Raw genomic sequence first — 23,187 nt, forward strand, 5'->3', positions numbered from 1 at the left:
ACATGAGAATTTTGTAACCATGAATTAACATAACATCCATATTTTTAAGGGAAAATGTAGGGGTGTTTTTTTGGTCAAAAAAACATTGTTAAAATACAATTTCAATCTTTGAACAACTTGCATATTACTAATAGCTCGCTATCAAACTAATAGTCTCATTACATCTTTTCTGACCAAATAGTTAATTTGACCACAGACACTTTCAGCAACCTGTTCTGAAAACTTCAGTACTGTTAATTAATATTACATAATTAACACATTAACACTATAGTTAGCTGGCTAAGTAGTCTGTACGGATCTTTCTTGAAACTTGGCTATGACCTTAAAACCAGCTACTTTTTAAACAAATTATTATTCTTTTAGGGATCTTTGCTGGCTGATTTGGCCATTTTTTTTTAATTTCTTCAAATGGTCCACTTTGCGATTGTTGCTAACTGAACGAGTTCAAACGTAATGGTTTGGTTGTAATGGCTTTAACGCACTCGCTAACTTACCTGCTAGTTGGTGCTTCGCTGGGCCATCTTTGGAACTTTGTCATGCAGTACTTCTAAAACTGTTGACTGTATGGTTTTTCGCTTGTGTTGTATTGTACCTTCGTTTGTAAGTCGCCTTGAATAAAAGCGTCTGCCAAATGAATAAATGCTAATGAGTTACCCTGCTCACATCCTGATCGGGACGTAATGATATGACCAAGGTCAAAGTTTATGATAGGTCGAGAGAGATGAGAGCGATTCTGAAAATTCTCTTTAAGGTGGTAGACTTTCACACACGATTGAAGAGAACTAATCGTGGTACGTGTTTTTCCCGTGTATTAAGAACTCAAAAATGACTTTGTACTCCTAGTCGAACTACATTTTTACACAACATTTCAGGCTCTCAACGTCTTCATTGTCGGGATACCGTGTAGTTGGTTCCATTACCAGTAGGCTAACGTTAGACAGTTTAACCCTCCAACAAGCTAAGCTAGTGTAAACTACTAATAAGACACGTTAGCCCCTAGCTAACGGGTCTGACCCTTTAGCCGAGCGGTTAGTGATGTCGCCTTGTGGTGCAGTACACCCCGTGTCGAATCCCGCACCGGGCAAGAAAATAACCGGTTACACTAGCTAGCTAGCTCCCTACCACTAACGGTTACCAACCTAACTAGACCCACACATGGTTAAGTGAACAAACTGACATTACAGGAGCAGCCTATGCGAACATCCAAACGCGAAAACATTCAAAAATAGCCAACAGCAAATTCTGAGGGAGGAAAAAGCCAGTCAACAGGCACAGCGCGGGAACAAGGAAAGGTTGCAGTTGGAAGGCAAGACAAGTACACCGAATTTGAGTTTACGCTAGCTGTTTAAGGTACAGCAGAACACAATGACTTTGGCGTTACTTCATTTTAGCAGAGACAACGGTATTACTTACCTGTCACAGTGCATGTAAATGAGTTCTATCTAACTAAGCTAGTAAGCAAACTCCTCTTGTTGAGTAGAGAGTGGCTGCCTAGACAGTAGGCTAATACCATTGGTGGGGTGTAACTTAAATGTTTTACCTGTCTTGATGCATGCTCAATAATCCAGGTAGCAAAATCAAAGATGGTTGAATCAGTTCATCTGGATACAACGTTTATTGACAGATACATTTCATCACTCAAATAAGTGACATCTTCAGTCTAAACTGACTGCGGGTATCCCCACCTCTCATAAACAATACAGTACAATGCAGTTGCCTAACGAATGAACCCAACGACCAGTTTCATATGCAAATATGGGTGTGACCATTAAGTAGAGTTTCAAAGGCCATGCGTACTATTCACAGAGGATAAGGGATTGTTGCAATCACAGCATTGTAAAATGGCGACAGATGTTTAACGACCGAAACCAACGACCGGTTTCATCTGCAAATGTGGGTGTGACCATTAACTAGAGTTTTGATGGCCATGTGTACTATTAAACAGAGGATTGGGGAATAGCTGCAACCACATCATTGTAAGATAGCGACATCCTTGATAGGGAGAACGATGGTTTGAACGGGGATTCAAAGAGGCCATCTATGTTAAGAGGGAACGACCATCCCTGAACCGAGGTGGGGCCTAAGAGTACATCTGTCGCCATCTTACAATGCTGTGATTGCAACAATCCCTAATTCTCTAAATAGTAGACGAAGGGTCTCTATTACTTTTGATAGGGCTAGTAAGGCAAATAGTATAGGCTTATTTTTATATTAGTTAAGATTTGTTTAATAATAAATATTTAATTTTTTTAATAATGAATAAATTATATCTGTATGTCATGAACATAAACAGACTTAATTAAAAACAGAAAATATTAAATAGAATATTGTAATATGAATGCCATTATTAAGTTACGTTTCAAGGTAAGCAAATATTTTCTATCATGCTGTATAAACTGACCAGTAGGTTTCTTAAATAAGGAAGACTGTCCTTGGAGTTGGGCTTGGTGCTCTTCATTTTGTGTGCCATAGGCGACCCTTTAATCTGATAAAAGAATGAAGTTGTTGATGCATGCAGTGAAAGGGATAAAGACGCAGACCTCCATGGGCCTACATCAACATTTGATTTTAACTGACACTGTTATTGTCATTCCCACATGATAACCCCAGGAAAGAAGTCTATTTCACACTTGACCAGACTATAAGCCCTATGAGTGTGTGGGAAAAAAATCAGGTTAAAGATGATATTATGTTAGTCCAAACTTCTCAGACAGGTCATTCCAAAAATAGGGGTCCGGATGACAAACACCAGTCAACTGAAGTCTGACCTCAACCTTTAACAGGCAGGACCTTGATTGACAACCTGATGCTGTTCATTGGTTCATAGGAGCTCTACAGGTTTGTAAAAGGTCTGCAGTATAATGGAACAGGACCTAAGCCTGTTTTAGAAGTGATCTTTGAAACCAAAGGGCTACGGTGCCTTTAGATTCACCCTCTGGAACTTTTCCACATTTTGTTCCTGTTATGCTTCCAAATTTTAATACTTTTTTTCTTCTTTTACTGTTGCAATAAATTCAACACTTTTGTGAAGTAAAAATATTTTTTTTTTATTCAAGAACATCTATCTCATATGTGCATAAGTGCTCATTCCACCAGAGTCAACAATATAGACAGGCTGTTGGCAGCCATTACAGCGGTGAGTCATCTCTGGTATGTCTTATGAGTTTTTCACATTTAGATTTTGGAATTTTTGCCCGTTTCTCATGTAGATTTCTTCCAACTTTACCAAATAAAAGGAGAGCAGCAATTGACAGTAATTTTCAGGTAATACCACAGATTTTCAATGCTATTTAAGTCTGTGTTTTGGCAGGGCCACTCTAGAAAACTAACCTTATTGAAGTCACTCCTTAGTACTTTAGTTTTAGTGCTGTGTGCTTTGGGTCTTTGTCCTGTTGGAACATGGCTCTTCCTCCGACATGCAGATATCTTGCTAACCGAAACAGGTTTTCCACAAGGATTTGTCTCTGTTTAGCTCCATCCATCTTGCCCTTGATGGCAACAACCTTTGGAGTCCCTTCTGCTGAAAAGTGACCCCATAGTATAATTCTGCCACCACCATGCTTGGCAATAAGGACGGGCTTTTACCGGGATGTTGGGTTGTAGCAAATACAGTGCTTTGCTCTCAGGCGCAAGAGCACAACTTGAGTCTTGTCCAAACACAGAATCTTCAAGAAGGTTTCAGATTTTGTCACATGGCTTCTAGTGAAGTCCAGGCATGACTTAAAGTTGGCTTTGTTCAGAAGTAGCTTCCTTAAAACCACTCTCCCAGAAAGACCAAATCTGTGAAGTGCTGGAAAGATTGTTGATATCTGATCTCAGCTTCTCCCATTTCAACCAGTGAGTTGTGCAACTCTGTGAGCATTGCAGCAGGTGTCTTGGTCACTTGTCTGGCAATTACTTTTTTTTTTGGTCTGGTTGCTCAGTTTGTTTGAATAACCTGATTTTGGTAGTTTCTGAGTCTTTGTGCCACATGTTTTTCCTTTGTGTTAAATTAGGGTTTACAGTACACTGTGGAAGGTTCAACGCTTTTACTTCCATCTCAAAATCCCAGCGGTACAAGTTCCTTTTTATAGCTTTTTAGTATGACCTCAAGTCAATTGAATACACCTGGCCAATTTTAAGTTCTAATACAAGGGGGATGAATACAAACCAATTAAGCAATTTTAAGGTTTTTATTTTCAGTATAGTTCCAAAGACATCTAAACATTTGATTTCATTTTAATATAGAGGATTATAATGTCAAAATTGGTATAGAATAGATAATTGTTTGAGTAGAGATAAATCACATTTTAACATATTGTAACGTGCATGGATAAGTAGACATGTTGGCCGTTGGCTAACTGGTCGGACCCTTTAGTCGAGCGGTCAGCGATGTCTCCCACGGTGCGGGCGATACAGGTTTGTGTCCCGGCCGCGGCAGTTCCTGTGGTTGCCCCCCAAATTCTCTACAATATTTTAACTTCTCTTTTTAACTCGACAAAACATGAAATCAGTGGGGCATGAATATTCTCGGAATCTGAAGCAGCCAGCCAGTGAAGACATCCAGAATCAGATTGATGTCATTTTTGTCCATATATAATCCTCACTGTTTAGACTCAGTAGAAACTATTAGCCAAGAGCAAGTAATGACTAATTGAGTTCCAGTGTTTTGTCTACCAGCCACCTAGAATGGCCTCATTTGGTAGAGTAGACTCATGATGGATGGATGGATGTGATAATTTACTGGAACACTAATCCCTTCTTCGTGGGAAATATTAATGGTTCATTCCTTTTTTTTTTTGTTGATAGACTGACCTTGTCTATTCTGTGCCGTTAATGAATAGGGTGCCAAATTTAGCTCATAAGAACCCTGTAGGAGCACCACTGGGTGGATATCTGCGTTATGTGTATGATCTGTATTTACAGTCCTGGTATTTAAAGAAATAAATGATTTGATCAGTGAGAAGGCTAGTTATCAAATCCAGAGAACAACAATATCTGCATAATTTAAACATTTTAACATTGCACAAACATTTAAAAATCTGGTACTTTAGGAAATGCCAATTCACTTAATTTTAGTAATGAAGGATTTATCTTAATGGAAGGGACACATTATTATTAAAATATCCCATTTACAGGCTTGTCTGTGTTTTAAGGGGTGTGCACTCTGATCAGAACTGTCCTAAATGAACAAGTAACGTGTATCATATTATATGGTGCCAGAAGAAAATGGCATCAATATTAAGGTTTTCAGTAACAAAAAGAATGCTTATTTTCATAATGATGTCCAGTCTACCAGCCAAATCATAAACTTATACTATTGGTTTGCAACAGGTTTTCAGGGCCCACAAGTCATGATAGTAATCCATTAATGGCTATGTGGATTTTACCATCATCTGAAAGAAATTCCCCCCATGATGCACACACACACACACACACACACACACACACACACACACACACACACACACACACACACACACACACATACACACACACACACACACACACACACACACACACACACACACACACACACACACACACACACACACACACACACACACATTCTACCAAAGGCCTGTGGATAAGTTGGCTGAGGAATGCTTGTGTCTCCAGGATGGCAGTGGTGCTCTCCAGCGCAGTGGCTCCCTAGGAAAGCTGAGGGACGTCTTTCGCCGTAGCAGTGAACTGCTGGTAAAGAAACTTCAGGGCAACGGACCCCCTGAACCCCGCAGCACCAAGTAGGAACCAGACACTTTCCATAACAGATTTACTTCCATCCACCATTTGGGTAGCGGTCAAATTCAGATCAGTCACATTGCTTATTTAAAGATGGAAATTGTAGTTGTTGCACAGACCTGTTAAACTGACTGGATGACATTCATCAGGTTGTTCTCACTATTTTTGTTTGACCTTCAACAGCATGAAGAGAGCTTCCTCCTTAAATTACCTGAACAAGACCAGCGATGACCCGTTCCAGGTGAGGTCCCTGTTGCTTAAAACCTCTCAGGCATATAGTTTGTGCAAACGTTTAAAATGGAAATGAGTTAGTTCATTGATAAAGTTTTAACCTCATTTCTGTTTTGTTTTTTTTTATTCCTTAACTGTTCTATCCTCCTCCCTCTGGATCCACTATCCTGTGTTCTTTGGCCCTCTTTCTCTTTTGCTGTCTCTATCTCTCTCTCCCTCCTTCCCCTTCTCTCAGACTCGGGGGGGCAGTGGGTTCAGGGAGAGCCGAGGCCTGAGCTCCAGCACCATGGATCTGTACAGTGGAAACTGAGTACCGGGCAGGCAGACACATTCCCGGAGCATTCAGCAAGCATAACCACTGCCACAAAGGTTCGCACACTCCTTGAGCGTGTTTCTCTTTGCCATTATGGCAACCACAGACAGTACCAGACCACCTCGACCCCAGAGAAACACACCTGTTCTGATTTGCCCTTGGGGCTAGTGACCCAAAGACTTAGGTTCTGACCCAAAGACACTTTCAGTCTTCCCCAGCTATCAGGATATTACATTGTTTTTTTTGTTTTTTTTATTTCAGTTTGTTATTTTGTATTTAGTAGATTCTTTTTTCTTTCTTTTTTTTAGAATTCCCACTCATTTTAGATATTGTATTTCCCTGACCACAGTCTTTATAAAAAAGGACTGTGCTGAAGAAAAGCTCTCTTGGTGCCTCCTTAAAAATACACCCAAGAATCAACATACCTCATTGTTTCCCCACCATTTAAAATCACTGTGGCTGTGCTTTTAACCATGGAAATTGTTGCCATTACTGTTCAGGTATGTGTCCTCTTTTGTTGTGTTATTGTGGTTGAAATGTTCTTAATTCTAAAATCTCCTTTAGATTTTTGTCTTCCTGTGCCATTCATTGTTTTAATTGTACTGGATTATGTTTTTTTTTTTTTACATATAGGTAAAATACTGTAAATATTTTTGTTTTAATGTCCCCTAAATACATTAAAAAAGAAAAAGAAAATATAGCCGCATGCGGCGATTCCGGGGTTCAAGCCAACCTAGAGCGTTAGAAGTTGAAAGCTTCAACATCTTAATTAAGAATATCCACCACGTTTGGTGATGTTTGGACAAGCTTTTATTGATTTATGGCCAAATTTGCGCCAGGCCGATGCACCTATTTGGAACTAGTGGCGCCCCCTATTGAGTGATTTCAAGATAGTTTTATACACGTGGTTCAACACTGGTATAAAACATGCTTCGAGTCAAAGAAAGAAAGTTGAATCAGTTCATCTGGACACAATGTTTATTGAGAGAAATGTTTCATCACTCATCTAAATGACCTCTGAGGTCACTTAGATTTTGATTTTCTTACCTGGATTATTGAGCCCTGCATAAAGATATATCTTTCGAGTTTTGTCATGATTGGACAAATGGTCTGATTTGTGTTATGCCACGCCCATTTTTTTGCTTTTTGTAGCGCCCCCATATTGATTGAGTTGAAAGAAACTTTCAGGGTATATTTCAGGTACTTACGTGGACATATCCTGCAAGTTTTGTGATGATTGGCCCAACGGTTGTTGATTCTGGTCTATTTATGTGCTGAGCCACACCCTTTTGAAGCTCCTTGGTCAATAGCTTGAAAAGTAAACAAGATATCAACAAGCTTTATACAACTTTTGATAAGCTTGGTCCAGTAATGATCCACAGACAATTTGGTAGCAATTATACCTACAGTTTAGGAGGAGATGTCAAAAATGTGTTATTCAAAAACTTCAAAATGGTGAAAAAATCTGGTCAGGCGGACTTTAGTGGTTCTTGAGGCAAATTTGTAGAATGAGGAAGTTTCGTGTAAATCGGGATTTAGTTGTGACTTTTCAATGTTCCAAATCTTGACCTTTAATTATAGCGCCCCCATCAGGTCGATTGCGGTCATATTTCTCAGGCAGCACTTGCACACAACTTTCAATGTGCAAAATCTCGTCTCTATTATTTACTATCTCATGGGAATTTGCGTAAACAATTTCTGAAGAATAAAAAATAAACCAGCACAAACACAATGGGGTTTAAGCCCTTCATGCTTGAACCCTAATGAGATGCCATTAACATGACTTGTGATAACACTTCAAAAAGTTATTTCCCTTAAACAAACACTTGCCAACTGAGATTTTTTTTCTCTTTATTTTAAAGAAACAAGGTGTTGTATAAAACTTTTGGAAATGTCCATCCTTCTGTTTTTAAGAGATATGATTTAAAAGAGTTTTTTTTTTCATAAAACTTTATATATTGTTGGGAATGGATTTGAAATTCAGCTGCTATTGTGACCGCTCCATCTTAGAGATTCAAATGCACACAGTGCACGTGCCATCGCTGTCAATATATAACGGGTTCACTTATGCAATGAAAAAAAATAGCAAGCTGATGTTGCCGTGGATCAGTGTACTGGTGTCTGAGAGTCAACAAGACAAAAACAGTGACACTAGGAAATGTTCCATTCCATTATCCAAACACTTACCCTGCTCTCAGTGTCGTGGGATGCTGGAGTCTATCCCAGCAGTCATTGGTCGGCAGGCGGGGAGACACCCTGGACAGGCCGCCAGGCTATCACAGGGCCGACACACACATTCACACCTAGGGTCAATTTAGTACGGCCGATTCACCAGACCTACTACCCCAGGGCTCGAACCCAGGACCTACTTGCTGTGAGGCGACCACGCTAACCACTGTGCCACTGTGCCGCCCCTTATGAATTGTAGCTATCATGCTTTGACTGGAATACCAAAGTCCAAAGAATCATAATTTTCTGCGTATCAGAGTCCTGGAAGTTATAATTCAGGGATGGAGGCAGATTATTATAGGGATGGCCAAGATTTATCATTCCATTTTAATCAAGTGGTATAAGATGGATATAAAAAGTCATTTGTATCTTCAACTTAGTTTGTAATCAGTCAATACATTGTTACCCATGAGGAGGTCTGGTGGTCCTGAAGTAGATACAAGCACAGCTGGTTCATTGCCATTTCAGGAATCAGGAACATGTGTAATTTCATTCCATGCACCTGCGCACATGAAATGAAATGAAATATCATTTCCCCCAGCCCACAGCAGTGTAACACACACACAAAAAGAAAAAAAAGTATGTATTATTTTAAGATTACATCCAGTGTCCCCCTTTCATGTCTTTGGGTCATCATCCAAAGTGACAGTTCGTATGCTGTTTAAGTCACCAATCCAATGTGACCCTTTGTGCTAAAAGTCACCATAGCATGTAAAAAGAGGTGCTGTGTAGGAGGCTGACCTGTAGTGACAGGGCATAGCTGTAGATGGAGACAAAAATGGAATGTATCAACACTAAGTTTTGGATTTTTATTTAGTTTTTAATTACAAACTAAGTTGAAGACTAGGGAATGTACTGCATGAAAAAAAAGTTGTACTATTGAAATCATAAAACACAGAGGAGCTGAACTAGGTTACAGAATTTGTCCTGGTCTTGATGAATTTCCAACCCAATACATTTTCTGGTGCCATGCAAGGCTCAGCCAAAGGCTTTCAAAGTACATAGAGCGCTTAGGCTCCTCCCATCCGGGGCTTCATTTTAATTCAGCCCACTCTACGCTTAGTTGCCAACAGAGGGCGCTGCATCTTGACATGCTGTTTACAGTAGATGGGGGTTGGATGATATATTGTAAGTGAAAATTTTGCACAGCTTTTTAGATGGGTCTCTATCTTTGATCGCATGTTTTTTGTTTTAATCTTAAGAAACTACACAAAATACATGAAATTTAGAATTATTCTTGATCTTGTTTTGTGTATTTGTTGGTGTTTTTTCTTCCAATACTTGGACAAAATAAGATCTGATCATAAGTTTGAAAATCTTACAACTTCAAATCGAGGATTTGGGGCCAGAATTTAAGTGAATTTTTTTGTTTTTATTTGTTTTGGAATTAGTTATAAGTGGAAATAAATCAGTAGACTGCATTTATTTGGGTCTGGTTTTGCATCAGCTTTGCAAGTTCTACATTGTGTAGTAAATGTAAAGTAAATATACACTCTCCAATCATTGTTCCAAAATAAAACCTGCAATTTTCCAAATCAATGATGTATCTTTGTATATTATTTTATCTGTGTAATGAAACTTTTATGACTTTGCTGATATGTAATTGTCAGTATTTAACCTTTTTCAACTCAGATTGATAGACATTACCAGCAAACGAAAGCCTCTTTATTTTGTCGTTGTACAGGTTACAATGAAAATTTTTTTTCTGTATTTAACCCATCCTATTGTATAGGAGCAGTGGGCAGCTGCAGTGCCCGGGGACCAACTCCAATTCTTCTTCCCATTGCCTTGGTCAGGGGCACAGACAGGAGTATTAACCCTAACATGCATGTCTTTTTGATGGTGGGAACAAACCGGAGCATCCAGAGGAAACCCACCCAGACATGGAGAGAACATGCAAACTCCACACTGAAAGGACCTGGGACGGCCTGGGGTTCGAACCCAGGACATTCTTGCTGTGAAGCAACAGTGCTAACCACTGGGCCACCGTGCCACCAATTATCCTGTAAAGCTATTTGCTTTGATGAGGTTACCTCAAGAGGAAACCTGTACTGTGTTCTCAACAACATTAAAAATTAAATTGTATCTTCTACATCCGTGACTGACTTCAGAGCATGAAAACTGTGTTGAGGCAGCAGAATTAAGTCATGAGCTACTCATGAAATGTCTGCTAGACCTGCCACCTTTCACCATTCACCAGAAGTGTTTCCATTCACAGTGGGGGTCCCACTGGCTGTCAGAGCTGTGTTCTCCCTTAGGACCAGCCCATTAGGGGCTTTGACGCTTTGATATGCCACTCGCAGGACTGTTGGCTCCCACTGAGAAGTGTCAGACTCCATCTCTCACTTCACTCAAGTCTTGAAGCTGCGTCTGTCAGAAAAACAACCAGCACGTTACAGTAGTGGAGTGCCTTAGTGCATGAGTCTTGACAGTCCTTAGAAACTAAAACCATAAGAATGGAACATGCAGTTAATTCATCTTTGAGCTAAAGCACTTATTCTTTCATGGCAGGAATTTGAAACTTGAGATGCTAAAATTCAATACATTGTATTTAGAACCAATAACGCAGGCTAGTGGCTACCGTATTAAACTGTGGTTATTGTGTTTGCAAACAATTCAGCTGGAGTCACTGGGCAGCTTGAGGGTCATTTTCCTATAGCAAAGATTTGTCTTCCAGCGTTGCCAGTCATGAGCAACAACAAGAGTATGCCCTTCAGATAATCATTGCACTGTTTTGGCCTCTAGCTCAACAGACTTGTTTAAAACATGCTGCAACCAATTGAATGAATGCATCACCCAGAGCTGTGAAGGAGCCAATGAGACCAGAATAAACACCGTCATTGCTACACAGGGTCAACAGTGACGGCAGTAAGGCGATGGCCTACCTTTACTGACAATTTTGTGCTCGTGTGACCTGGAGTCATTTGCTTTGCTCTGATAAACAAATTAATCTCACACCAAAACAATCAGTATATAGACTGCACTTGGGCTCTATCTATCTAGCTATCTATAGCATATATATACTAAGACACGGAAACTCTTCGCAATGCACGGAGGGTTCCACCCGAAGTCCAGCAGCCTGAGACTATGATGAGCAAAAAGATGGGGGCCAAGTGTTAGTGAGTGTCAGGGCCACTACCCAGGATGAAACAAGGAACATCCATGAGTACATCAGATAGAGGACCCCCCCCCCCCCAGGACGAACTGCTGACTGAGTACCTCAGTCTCCAGAATACAGAGTGGAGGAAGAAGAAGAGGTGGTATCATGGAAGACTAAGCCCTTCCATGGGCTGTACCATTGATGGATAGAAGACATAGCTGATATCAAGAAATTCTACCAGTGGCTAGAAAAGGCTGGACTGAAGGACAACACAGCACAGAGGCTCTGATCATAGCAGCACAAGAACAGGACCAAATGGTTGAGGCAGGGGTTTACCACACTAGACAAGACCCAAGATGCAGGCTGTGCAAAGACGCCCCTAAGACAGCCCAGTACTTAGTAGCAGTGTGTAAGATGCTAGCTGGGAAAGTACACTGAAAGGCATAACCAAGTAGCTGGGATAGTGTACAAGAATATCTGTACTGAATACAAGCTGGAAGTTCACAAGTTCAAATGGGAGACACTGCCAAATGTGGCTGAGAATGGAAGAGCTAAGATCATGTGGGACTTCAAGTTCCAGACTGACAAACAGGTGCTGGCTAACCAACCAGACAGACATAGTGATGGTTGACAAGGAACAGAAGACAGCAGTAGTGATCGCTGTTGCAATCCTGAGCAACGGCAACATCAGGAAGAAAGAGCATGAGAAGCTAGAGAAATATCAAGGGCTGAGGGAAGAACTAAATCAAAGTCAAGTCAAAGTCAAAATGTCTTTATTGTCCCTTGCAGGGAAATTAGTTTGCAGCCAGTATAAAAACTCTCACACAAAGACAAAACATACAAACACCAAGGCGGAATTGACAACAGGACATAGTGGATTAGATGTGGTAGGTGAAATCCACAGTAGTCCCAGTGGTAACAGAACTAGGGGTTGTGACCCCCAAATTGGGAGAGTGGCTCCAGCAGATTCCAGGAACAACATCTGAGGTCTCTGTCCAGAAGAGTGCAGTCCTAGGAACAGCTAAGATACTGCGCAGAACCCAGGTCTCTGGTAGAGGACCCGAGCTCGAGGAAGACACACGCCACCCAAAAAAAGGGTGAGAGGGATATATATAGCTTCATTAAATGAAACTCTTAATGGTAGGGAAAGCGTTCAACAAACAAGGAGCAAAAATAATCCAGTGATTCAAGTAATTCTTTAATGAAATTAAAGTGATGTTATTTAATAGAATTAAAGTGAGTGACAGCTGATGATTGAATATAGCATGAAACAGGCTTGTACTGTCTATTAAAGAATTACTTGAATCACTGTATGCACACACACATATGCGCGTGCGCGCGCGTGTGCGTGTGTGGACGTGCTGTATAGGTTCCAGAGGACTGCCAGTGGGTCGCAGTGTCGGATCTCTTTTCCAGAGTGTGGCGTCGGTACCGGAAGCAGCATTGTGGGGAATGGGAGAGGAGGGCAACGAGGGTAAACGCGAGTGGAAAGCCAACTTGGAAACACCTCAGCCGAGCAGCGAAACTCCCTCCGGTCAACACTGAACTGGTCCAGCGGACGGCAGCGAGGGAATATACGGCTCTTTAACGCTCAGGGACCGCGAACAGACGGGGGGTTGTGAACTTCCAGATGAAGCGTACTTTTCTGTGCAGGTACGGAGGGGCTTTCACAGGGTACCTGCGTTTCTGAAACGGCAAACTTTCATTCGCTTTCGCACTTTTAACTCCTGCGACTCGCTCGTCTCGACACCCTGTTTTTTCCTAAGATTAATACCCGTTTGTCGTCTTCCATATGTTTCTGGCGTCTTTTTTTAATCGCTATTGTTTTTCGATAAAAAAGCGGGTAGGTAGACCGTGTAAGCTTCCCTGAGACCTGCACAGGTTGTGTAGTTAAGTTCCGCTCCTTCTCACTCCGACTCCCACCCCGACTCCGGTCTGCGGAGCACCCGCCGGTGAGACGCCGCACACCGAGTTGAGACATGGACGGACCGCGGCGGCATGGCGCAGCTACCCGGGGAACACCGGCCGCGGTGACGGTGTACGCGGCGGGCATCCTCTGCCTCCAAGGTGAGAACAAGCTCGATCATATTTGTCTTAGTCTGTTCTAGACCGTACAACAGCAGTAATGATAATTATAATAAAGTCTGTCCTTGCCCGAGCCGGCATGCAGCTCTGCATGCAAGTTCAGGTTTTCCCGTTAAACATCTGGATCGTTAATCCACGATTTTTCACGACCTGTGTAATTAAGAGGTGTTATTAATGATGAGATGAAGCGAGATCAGATCAAGCCTTTATTTCTAACCGAGGTGAAACTAACTTGTGGCAGCAGCCGAGAGAGAGAGAGAGAGAGAGAGAGAGAGAGAGAGAGAGAGAGAGAGAGAGAGAGAGAGAGAGAGAGAGAGAGAGAGAGAGAGAGAGAGTTGAAAAGGGAACAAAGAGAAAATGGGTAAGAATTAAATATAATCCGAGAACACGTCCCTGTATATCAGCCAATATGAGCAAAATATATGCCCTCAGTGTATGAACACTATGGGCAAAGTGTGCAAAATGTACAGGCTATATAACAGTAACGCGATAATATGTACAATGTACAGTAATATGAAAAAGTATAGCATGCATGTAGAAAATGTATGGACAATCTGGACAAAATATAGATTATAGGATAATAAAATGGCAGAAAGTACAACGTATAGCTCGAAAATATGAATGTTGGTAAAACAGTGTGCAGTATGAAACAGTAATATCACAAAATATTCTGTATGCAACAGCAATCAATGTACAGAATCAGGATGTAGATGGAAAAAAAGTTATGCAAAACACAACTTTAAAAAGAAAAATCCCTAATAAATAGATTTGCTAAGCAATGCAGTGTATTTGCAGCCAATACAGTAAGTGAATGTCTCATTTGGAGCTGGGCAACAACAGGATGATTGTAGTGTTCCACCATTTGCTGAGGGGCAGACCACCTCCCATTAAGCACTCTCAGGAGTCTACTTCAAATCTCACATGACTCATTAGTATGTCATTTCTGGCTGTAATATTTATAACTATTTATAACTTGCGTTTTTTTTTTGTTTTTTTTTTGCTGCATGTTTGAACGCCTGCCTGAGCTGAGCTTGTCATGGTTTCCGACTTCCCAGTCATGTGCATGGATGGTGAGCAGTACTGCTCTCTGCGTTGTTGTGGTTCAGACAGGGTGCAGTTTTAAAAAGTGAAGAGTAAGGATGGGATGCCACCCCCTCACCTCCAATTGTTGAAACCTCTTGAGTTCATAACCTCGGCAGAATGTAAGTAAGCCGTGAAAAGGGCTCAGCACACCACTGATCCCTCTGTGCAAGGAATGTCTTTATCCTGCCAAGGATCAGGCTCATTAACTCAAGGTGCATCATGTCAAAACAGGGTTAAATGTAATTTGATGTCTGCATGTAGCTTGCAGTGTAGGTGAGTGGCCATTGCATTTTGAATCACCTTCTGTAGTAAAAAAAAAAAAAAAATTTTTTCAAGTGTGTATGTGCGCCACCCTGCCATCCCCAGCCTCCTCATGGTGCCCACTTAGGGATGAATGTGTCCTCTGTGTGAAGGCAGCAGGGGAGAGGGAGGGTGTGTTGGGCTTCTGTTTATAAGAGGGATGAATAGGGAGCCAAGCCAAGCTAGGTACCGTCATGACAGTCCCACATTTGAACCTGCGTTTCAGATGTTCTATTTTTAAAGGTGGTCTTTCATGAGTACACTGCTAAAGCCAGTGCTTGGCTGTGGCACTGGACTTAGACAGCGGGTGTCTATTTTCACACACTACATGCCAATGTAGTCCACACCAAACTCTCCACGTTTCTCTAATGTTGTCTGATCTGCAGAATCTGTACGCCAGTACTGAGTATTTACCCAGATTCTTCTTCTTCTTTTTCTTTTTTAAACAGCCCGTCTGTTTTCCCACTCCAGCCCTTTTGCTTTCAGACTCTTTATCTTGATCGTGTTTCCATTTGTAGCTGGAAAGTGAAGTGCACTTGACGCAGCTCTACGAGCAGATGAAAGCCTCTCACAAAGTTAAACATCCATAATGTAAATGCAGCGTCTACCGCCCTCCGAGTCGGTGGTTTCCTCGCTCGCTTTATTCCCACCATCCTCACTCCTCTGTGTTTTCATTACTTTTTTTCCTTTTTAATTCACTGTTTCATCGCAGCTTCTTAGTCCTGGTTTATTTATGTAAAGATGTGAGTGGGCTTAGCTGTGAGCTGTTGAGGTAGAGCTGAAATGTTTAGATAGCGTCCTCACACACTCATCTCCTCTCGGGCGCTCTCCTTTCTGCCTCCATGACATGGTGGGGCTGCGAGGGGTTCGCTTTTTACACCTCCAATGTACGCATCAGCCCTCCCAGTGAGCTGGCTAGCTGGAAGCCACTGTATTATTATTGTTATTATTATTATCATGATCATCAAAAAAAAATGTTCTCCCCAATTATATCAGGCCAATTACCCCATTCTTTCAAGCCATGCTGGTCACTGCTCCACCCCCTCTGCTGATCCAGGAAGGGCTGCAGACTACCACGTCTCCTCCGACACATGTGGAGTCGCCAGCTGCTTCTTTTCACCTGACAGTGAGGAGTTTCACCAGGGGGATGTAGCGCGTGGGAGGATCACGCTATTCCCCCCCGTTCTCCCTCCCCCCTGAACAGGCGCCTTGACCGACCAAAGGAGACGCTAGTGCAGCAACCAGGACACATACCCACATCCGGCTTCCCTCCCGCAGACACGGCCAACTGTGTCTGTAGAGATGCCCAACCAAGCCGGAAGTAACACGGGGAGTCGAACCAAAGATCCCTGTGTTGGTAGGCAACAGAATAGACAGCTACGCTACCCAGATGCCCCATCATCAAAATTATTATCCCTTCCAGAACTTTGGGCACATATGTACTTTGATGATGATGATGATGATGATGATTATGATGATAATTTTATTTTGAATATGTAAATAAGCAGGATAAAAGAATTTACAGATAAGCCATTGCCAATAATCTGAAGTGATCAACAAACCCACACATCAAACTCAGCAAACATCTCTGTATGCATCAGATTATTTGTTACATGTTGAAAAAGGAGTAGGAGGAAGTATACACTTATTTTTTTCCTACCCCTTCTCACCTACTCTTAAATCAATTCAGCTACTATACATCTAAAACTCAAGTCCCACTGTGCTGTGTAGTTCACATTCAGTGCAAGTTGTGCTGCACAATACAAACTCCACGACTGTGAACAATAAGGGGAAAAAAAGGGGGGGGGATCAAAAACACATGAGAGAGAGAGAAAAAAAGAAGAAAACTAACTAACCAAATCCTGTGTACCTTGACCAAGCAACTCTGCTCAAACGTTGAAATGTTTGGCTACCTTCAGAAATGCATGGATGTGTTCAACTTTTTGAAATTTTATTTAATTCTGCATACATTTTTGAAAGTGTTTAAACTATTGACCTTTTTATTTTTTAATTAATAAACGGTGACATGCCAAGTCTAAGAGGCGTATTGGTGCACGATAGGCTGCTTATCATTGGTTAGTGAACGCCTTGCCAACACGCTCAGCCAGCGAACACGTTTTCCCCAGGAAATGGATTTGTAGTGTTTATCATGGCGCAAACTAATGTAGGTTATACCTTCTTGATGACGGAGCTATGACTCAAAGTTGCAATATACCTCGTGGATTTTTAAAACGCTTATTCTAAATTCAGCCTTATTGACCCTCTGAATCGTCGCCCTGTCTTCCGCAGTTGACTGTAAACCATTCAGCTAACTGTCTGAATGAAGCCCAGCAGGGTTATGGACCACCGGGGATAGTCACTGTTTGGCATAGAATGGATTCCATCTGCCATTTGTTCAACAAATGAGCTTTGTTTTTCCCCAGTGTTTCTATACAGGAAGTGGGTTTTGTGTTGTAGGGGAATCCTGGAGGCCTTGTTTGCGTGGGCCGGTGTGTCCTGTGAGTGGTTGTCTTGCCATGATTTGAGAATCATTTGGGGATTTTTTTTTTTTTGGAACATTTGCCCCACATCAGCTTGAAATCTGGCTCTGATGCCGTGTTTGTTTGGCTTTCAGGATATTTTGTTGGCTTTCCCACAGGCAGCAGCTCTGTGTTAAGTAGAATGGCAGGGTTGGGCTAATAGAAGCCAAGTGTACGTGGTCCATATCCTCAAGTTTTATTATGTCTGCTATGGCATGGGCTGTTTGGTAGTATGGTGTTCTTTATTGCATGACTACTTTGGTCTATAGGAGACAAAGTACATGAATACACACAGGTATGCATTGTGTGTCTAGTGAAATAATTCCTTTACATGGAGGGAAAATATGCCCACACACTCTGAGCTGTGTAATTGTTAGCAAGACGTCAATCCTAACAACAGGTCAGTATTTAATGGATTATGAGAGTCGGAGCACTGTGTCTGCGAGTGGTATGTTCAGTCCAAAGAGACAATATTTATTTTCATATCACACAGTTTTAACACCGATGTATGCACATTTAACTGTAAATATCGTCTTCTATGGGCCCTGTATAAAGCACAAGTATTTGTTGTTCCACAAGCTGTGGCAGGGATCCTCTGAGGTTAACCAAGGCTTGCTGTTTTCAGAGAGCCAAGCTTGACAACACAAAATAACCATTCAGGCACAGTAGAAGAAGCCTGATGGATAAAATTGGAAAGATAGGTCTTCTTTTCAGGGATGTGTTGGCCATCAGACGACTGGGCCATATCGCTAACAAGTTGGGAAACGGGGTGGGGGTTGTACAAAGGATTTCCATTGATTGTGTGTCTGGTCATTGATGAGATAATGTTTACCCAACTTGAGGCTTCAGGGTTTTTAACTTGAAAGTCTTTTTTTTTCTTACTGGGGTGATAAGAGCTGTTGGCACCCGCTCTGTTACAGAGAAAGCAAAAGTTATCTCTGGGCGCTATTCCAGGGGACGGTGCTCTCTCTCTCTCTCTCTCTCTCTCTCTCTCTCTCTCTCTCTCTCTCTCTCTCTCTCTCTCTCTCTCTCTCTCTCTCTCTCTCTCTCTCTCTCTCTCTCTCTCTCACCCTCAGCGGGTTCATTATGGTCTCCTGTTATGTACTGGTAGCCCAGTGCCTCTTAGACTTGACCCGGGGCTTATGTTTGTTCTCCTTCTATCTCTTTATTATTGTCATCCTCCTCCTTATCTTCCCCATGAAAACAGAATCGTTGAATGAGAGCGAGAGAGAGAGAATATATTGCTGTTTTTGCATGAAGCCTCAGTGAGAAGAGGAATGCCTGTGCTTAGTGGGCATATTGACGTGTGCATGAAGATGGAATCTCACTGACATACCTCCACCATGGGCAGAAAAATAACTATGCATAATGACTGCTGCCCTCGGTGGCCTCTCTTGGCTCCGCATGATCAATAAAGCCAAATCAACAAGGGACTCTGAGGCTAATGTGGCTCTGATCGCTGTAACTAATGGACTGTGTAGTTAAGCTGGTGTGTGTGTGTGTGTGTGTGTGTGTGTGTGTGTGTTCGTGTTCAAGTGCATGTGAGTATCCGTTGGTGTTTGTGCTGGCTGTGGAATAGCTCCCTACGGTTGTGTTTTATAGTCGGGGATATAATTCCCCCCCCCCCCGTCTGTCGTTATGTCTGTCATTCCCTCTTTTTGTCTGTCTCTCTATTTTTCTTGGTTTCCTTCTGCTGGTTGTTAACAACCTTGTCTGGAAGGATATCTGTTTTGTCTTATTAACACTGGTGCACACTGATGCTGAACACATCCATTAGTCTGGGCAGCTGTCGGACCCTCAGCTCCACGACGTCTCCTGTCTGGGCCTTAACCCCCCGTCACTCATATTTCTGTTGCATTGCAGTCATTCTTATCCGTGCCATTCCCCCTCACTCGAGTCCATGTTGTAGTCAGAACATACAAGTTGTGTAATTTAGGTTATCTCCATCCAGCAGTAAATCTTCAAATTCACTATTAAGTATTGCCAAAATATGAATAATCCCGTTTGTCACAAGGGAATGGTTGAAATAGGTGAAAGTTTGGCCTCTCTCTTAGATTTATACCAAAGGTGTATTATAACATCTTGAAGAAATCGTCTCACAGTGAGTGAAGTTGTGTGTTTGTGAAGTAAAAGCAATAATTTTAATTAGCGTTTTCAAAGGCACTTGCCTCATTGCGTTGCCACAGCCCCCCTAATAAAGTGAAAACGCGATGGCTGTTTTATTAGATGCACATTTTCTGACCCCGTCTAGCTTTAAGCTAAACTAACATGTTGTTACCAGATCACCGATCTACTTTGAGGAGAAACTGCTCTTGACAGATGGTTTTAACTAGCTTGACATTGTGCAGAATGCACATGTCATACTTCTGCCCATGCTAAATCCCTGTGACAACGTCTTTCCCTTAACTCCAGGTGCGAGGCCTGGGTGAGGTCTACTTGAATTTTGGGGTGAGATGAAATCCCTCTCTGGTTCCCACGCCTGCGCCAAAAGCATGTGTGTTGCCGCCACAGCATTTAAATTCTACTGATCAGAACGTGCAGGAATGCCTAATTTGTCCTGAGCTCGTGTCAAGGGGAGGAGGGAGGTAGAGGAGGAGAAAAGCCGTTGGGTATGCCATTGCATAATCCCAACAGCCATTAACTCTTTGTGTCCTAAGGCTGAATGAACTCATCATAGCAACGGCCACAGGCAGACTGACGTGAGGCCACTCTCTCTCGGGCCACGGCTCCTCCCCGCCACACTAGTAGATTTAGACAGGCTGAAAAGGCCACTGGTTCTTAATGGGAAGGGCCATGAACTATCTCTGATCTCCAGATGAATGGGGTCAGCTGTCTACAACTGACCCTGAGGAGCACCCGCTCTGTTGTGAAGAGAGACTGCAATTTATCTTTCGGTGGCTTGTATGTGTCCGTCGGTCTGCTGTGATTTCCAAATGGCCCAGGCTGTTTGTCAGATGTGGGTTTCAGATGACTCCGATACCTGGCGGCGCTCCAAATTATGTTGTGTCTAGCCTGTCAACTATAGGCAAACTCCTGAGCCACAGGAGAGAAAGCACAGTCCCCATGGCAGCCCGTATACACAACACTAACCTTGTATCCCAGTTGCCAGTTGAAGTTCCCGACGAAAGCCCTGGACCTGTGGGTTATGCCGTAGGACGGAGTTAATGTCTTCTAGCATGCTGTATGACTGAAGCCGGTGGCTTTATAAGCTCTTGGCATACGGAGCATGTGAATGCTTTAGAGCATCCTGGGTCTTTTGAATTAATGCTCATACATATTGGATGTGAACCAACCAACACAGTACCTTTAGTGTTCTCCCACGCCTTGGAAAAGAGGAGTTGAAGCTTTTCAACAGCTCCTCTCTGAGATACATTTCCCTCAAACATATTTCTTTTTTTGACTTTTTTTTTAACCCTCTTTTTCTCCCCCATTTGTACTTGGCCAATTACCCTTTTTTCCCGAGCCAGGCTACAGACTACCACATGTGGAGTTGCCAGCCGTTTCTTTTCACCTGACAGTGTGGAGTTTCACCAGGGGTATGTAGTACATGAGAGGATCATGCTGCCTGCCAGTTCCCCCTCTCCCCCAAACAGGCGCTCCGACTGACCAGAGGAGGTGCTAGTGCAGCGACCAAGACCACATCTGGTTTCCCACCCACAGACACAGCCAATTGTGTCTGTAGGGACGACCAACCAAACTGGAGGTAACACGGGGATTTGAACTGGCGATTCCCGTGTGGTAGACAACGGAATAGACCGCTATGTCACCCAAACGCCCCAAACATAATATTTCTTGAGAGAAGTTATCTTTATATTTTTTGAGGGACTTTGAAAGGAACTTTAGGTAGAGAGGAAACTCGTATTTCAAAATGGATTCCTGAAATGTAGACTTAATGATATGACTGACAGGCAGGCATGAGAGATGGGCTTACTGCATACCTATATTTGCTTTTGTCTTTACAATTCCATTTAGCAAATGCTTTTATCCAAAGCGACGTACATCTGAGAGGTGGCTTGTACGACATTCAGAGTCTAAGCCACCGACTCTTACTGGAGACTCATCCCAACCGGGATTTGAACCCGCGATCTCCGATGGGAAAGGCAGCATTCCTACCTACTGAGCCATCCAGTGTTGAGTGTTTGAGTAACTGTCAGATCTGAAAGCCGAAGGCACCGTGCTCATATCCATACCAAGCACGATGTCCCTGTTGATTCTGGTTTGATAGTCAGATGTGAGCTCATTATTTTCATATTTCCCCAGCTTCCCGAGCGTTCCACAGGCAACCGTTTTAATATTTGTTCTTTTTTTTCCGAGGAAGCTAGATGAATGAAACGGGATGCATGCAGAGAGCAACATTTCTCTGTAAGGAAGACGTTTCGCTGGGACCTCCACAGCTTCTGACACTTGTTTTTTCACCACGGCCTCCTATCAAACCAGCTCCATCACATCCTGTCACCCTGTTTTCTTCAAACACACAGACGCTCGCTCAATTTCATGGTTTCCCCTCTTCACAATTCTCCCTCCCCCTCGCTGCTCTCCTTGTAGGTTGAGTTAGCTACCCCTTCATCCCCACCGTTTTCTTGCCGGAGCGCTATCGCCGCTGAGGAACTTTTGTCTGTCCCTCAGCTGCCTCTCCTGCACATCCTCCAATAATGAGTCTGGTATTTCTGTGGAATTATTAATGCGAGACATAATCACTTGCCTGAGCCTCCGCTGACCAGAGGTCTGTTGGCAGAACCGTGTTTAATGATTGCACACACACCACACAAAAACACACAGACACACACACACACACACACACACACACACACACACACACACACACACACAAGCATTAGCACATCATGTCCAACATTGTCTCATGTTAGTGGGCTGTAATTAGAGCAGTAGAGATGGGAGGTTGTTATATGGAGGGAATCTTCCCTTTTTAATTATGTTAATTAAATGGGCTGACCTGCCTTCTCGTCACATCCATTCCTTATTCATTTGCCCACACTCTTAAACTTTATTTCCTCTCATCAAAGTTTCCTTCTCAATGCCGTTTCTGACTGCACGTCCCATGGGGGGGGGGGGGGGCTCTCATTGCCATTCTCTTCTGTCCTCTCCCTCCATCTCCCTCTGAGCCGGTGGTCCGTGTTGTGCCTGACATCAGTATTTTCATTTGATTTGTTCCGACAGAGAGATGACGCAGCAGAGGCTGAATAATTGAAGTTTGCTGTGTGAGGAGGTTTTGTTAAAACACTCCCTGGCCACTTAGCGCCGGCGAAGCGGTGCTCCTGACAGGATTCGAGCTGACGCGGCCCTGTGGTCGTCAGCCATTGGTTGTTACTGGAGGGAAGTCGCCCCTCTATCTGCAACACATTTTGTGTCATATTGTCTTGCTCTTTGCTTCTTAGACGGGCTATGGTTTGGGTCACATGGCTACTTCTCATCCAGACCTTCATTGTTTTCACGGCAGATCTTACAACAGGGGCCATGCTCGCTGCTCTTAAATTGACCTATCGCTCAGTCCCGCCCCTCGAACGCAGACGAGCCAATGGCAGTGTAGTACCAAATGCACGCGGGAGCTCACTCGGACATCTAGCGCTAACGACTCCATGAAGTAG

The 23,187-nt window shown here is 42.8% G+C and overlaps 2 protein-coding genes across 3 annotated transcripts in view; both read left to right on the plus strand.

Moving 5' to 3' along the window:
- LOC130123306 (kinesin light chain 1-like) overlaps positions 1-10,025 on the plus strand; it is a 46,089-nt gene extending 36,064 nt beyond the window's left edge. For both annotated transcript variants that reach the window (XM_056292466.1, XM_056292467.1), the window contains exons 14-16: positions 5,599-5,723; positions 5,905-5,962; positions 6,188-10,025. In XM_056292466.1, coding sequence (XP_056148441.1) covers positions 5,599-5,723; positions 5,905-5,962; positions 6,188-6,262 — 258 coding nt within the window. In that variant the 3' untranslated portion in view covers positions 6,263-10,025. The remainder of the gene's footprint in view (positions 1-5,598; positions 5,724-5,904; positions 5,963-6,187) is intronic.
- Positions 10,026-13,098: 3,073 nt separating this feature from the next.
- Positions 13,099-23,187, plus strand: part of LOC130122679 (inactive tyrosine-protein kinase 7-like) — a 115,440-nt gene continuing 105,351 nt past the window's right edge. Inside the window, exon 1 of the mRNA XM_056291648.1 lies at positions 13,099-13,661. Within this exon, the coding sequence (XP_056147623.1) occupies positions 13,574-13,661 (88 nt within the window). The 5' untranslated portion in view covers positions 13,099-13,573. The remainder of the gene's footprint in view (positions 13,662-23,187) is intronic.

Source organism: Lampris incognitus, chromosome 13 (assembly GCF_029633865.1).
Source record: "Lampris incognitus isolate fLamInc1 chromosome 13, fLamInc1.hap2, whole genome shotgun sequence".
In the NCBI taxonomy this organism is placed as follows: domain Eukaryota; kingdom Metazoa; phylum Chordata; class Actinopteri; order Lampriformes; family Lampridae; genus Lampris; species Lampris incognitus.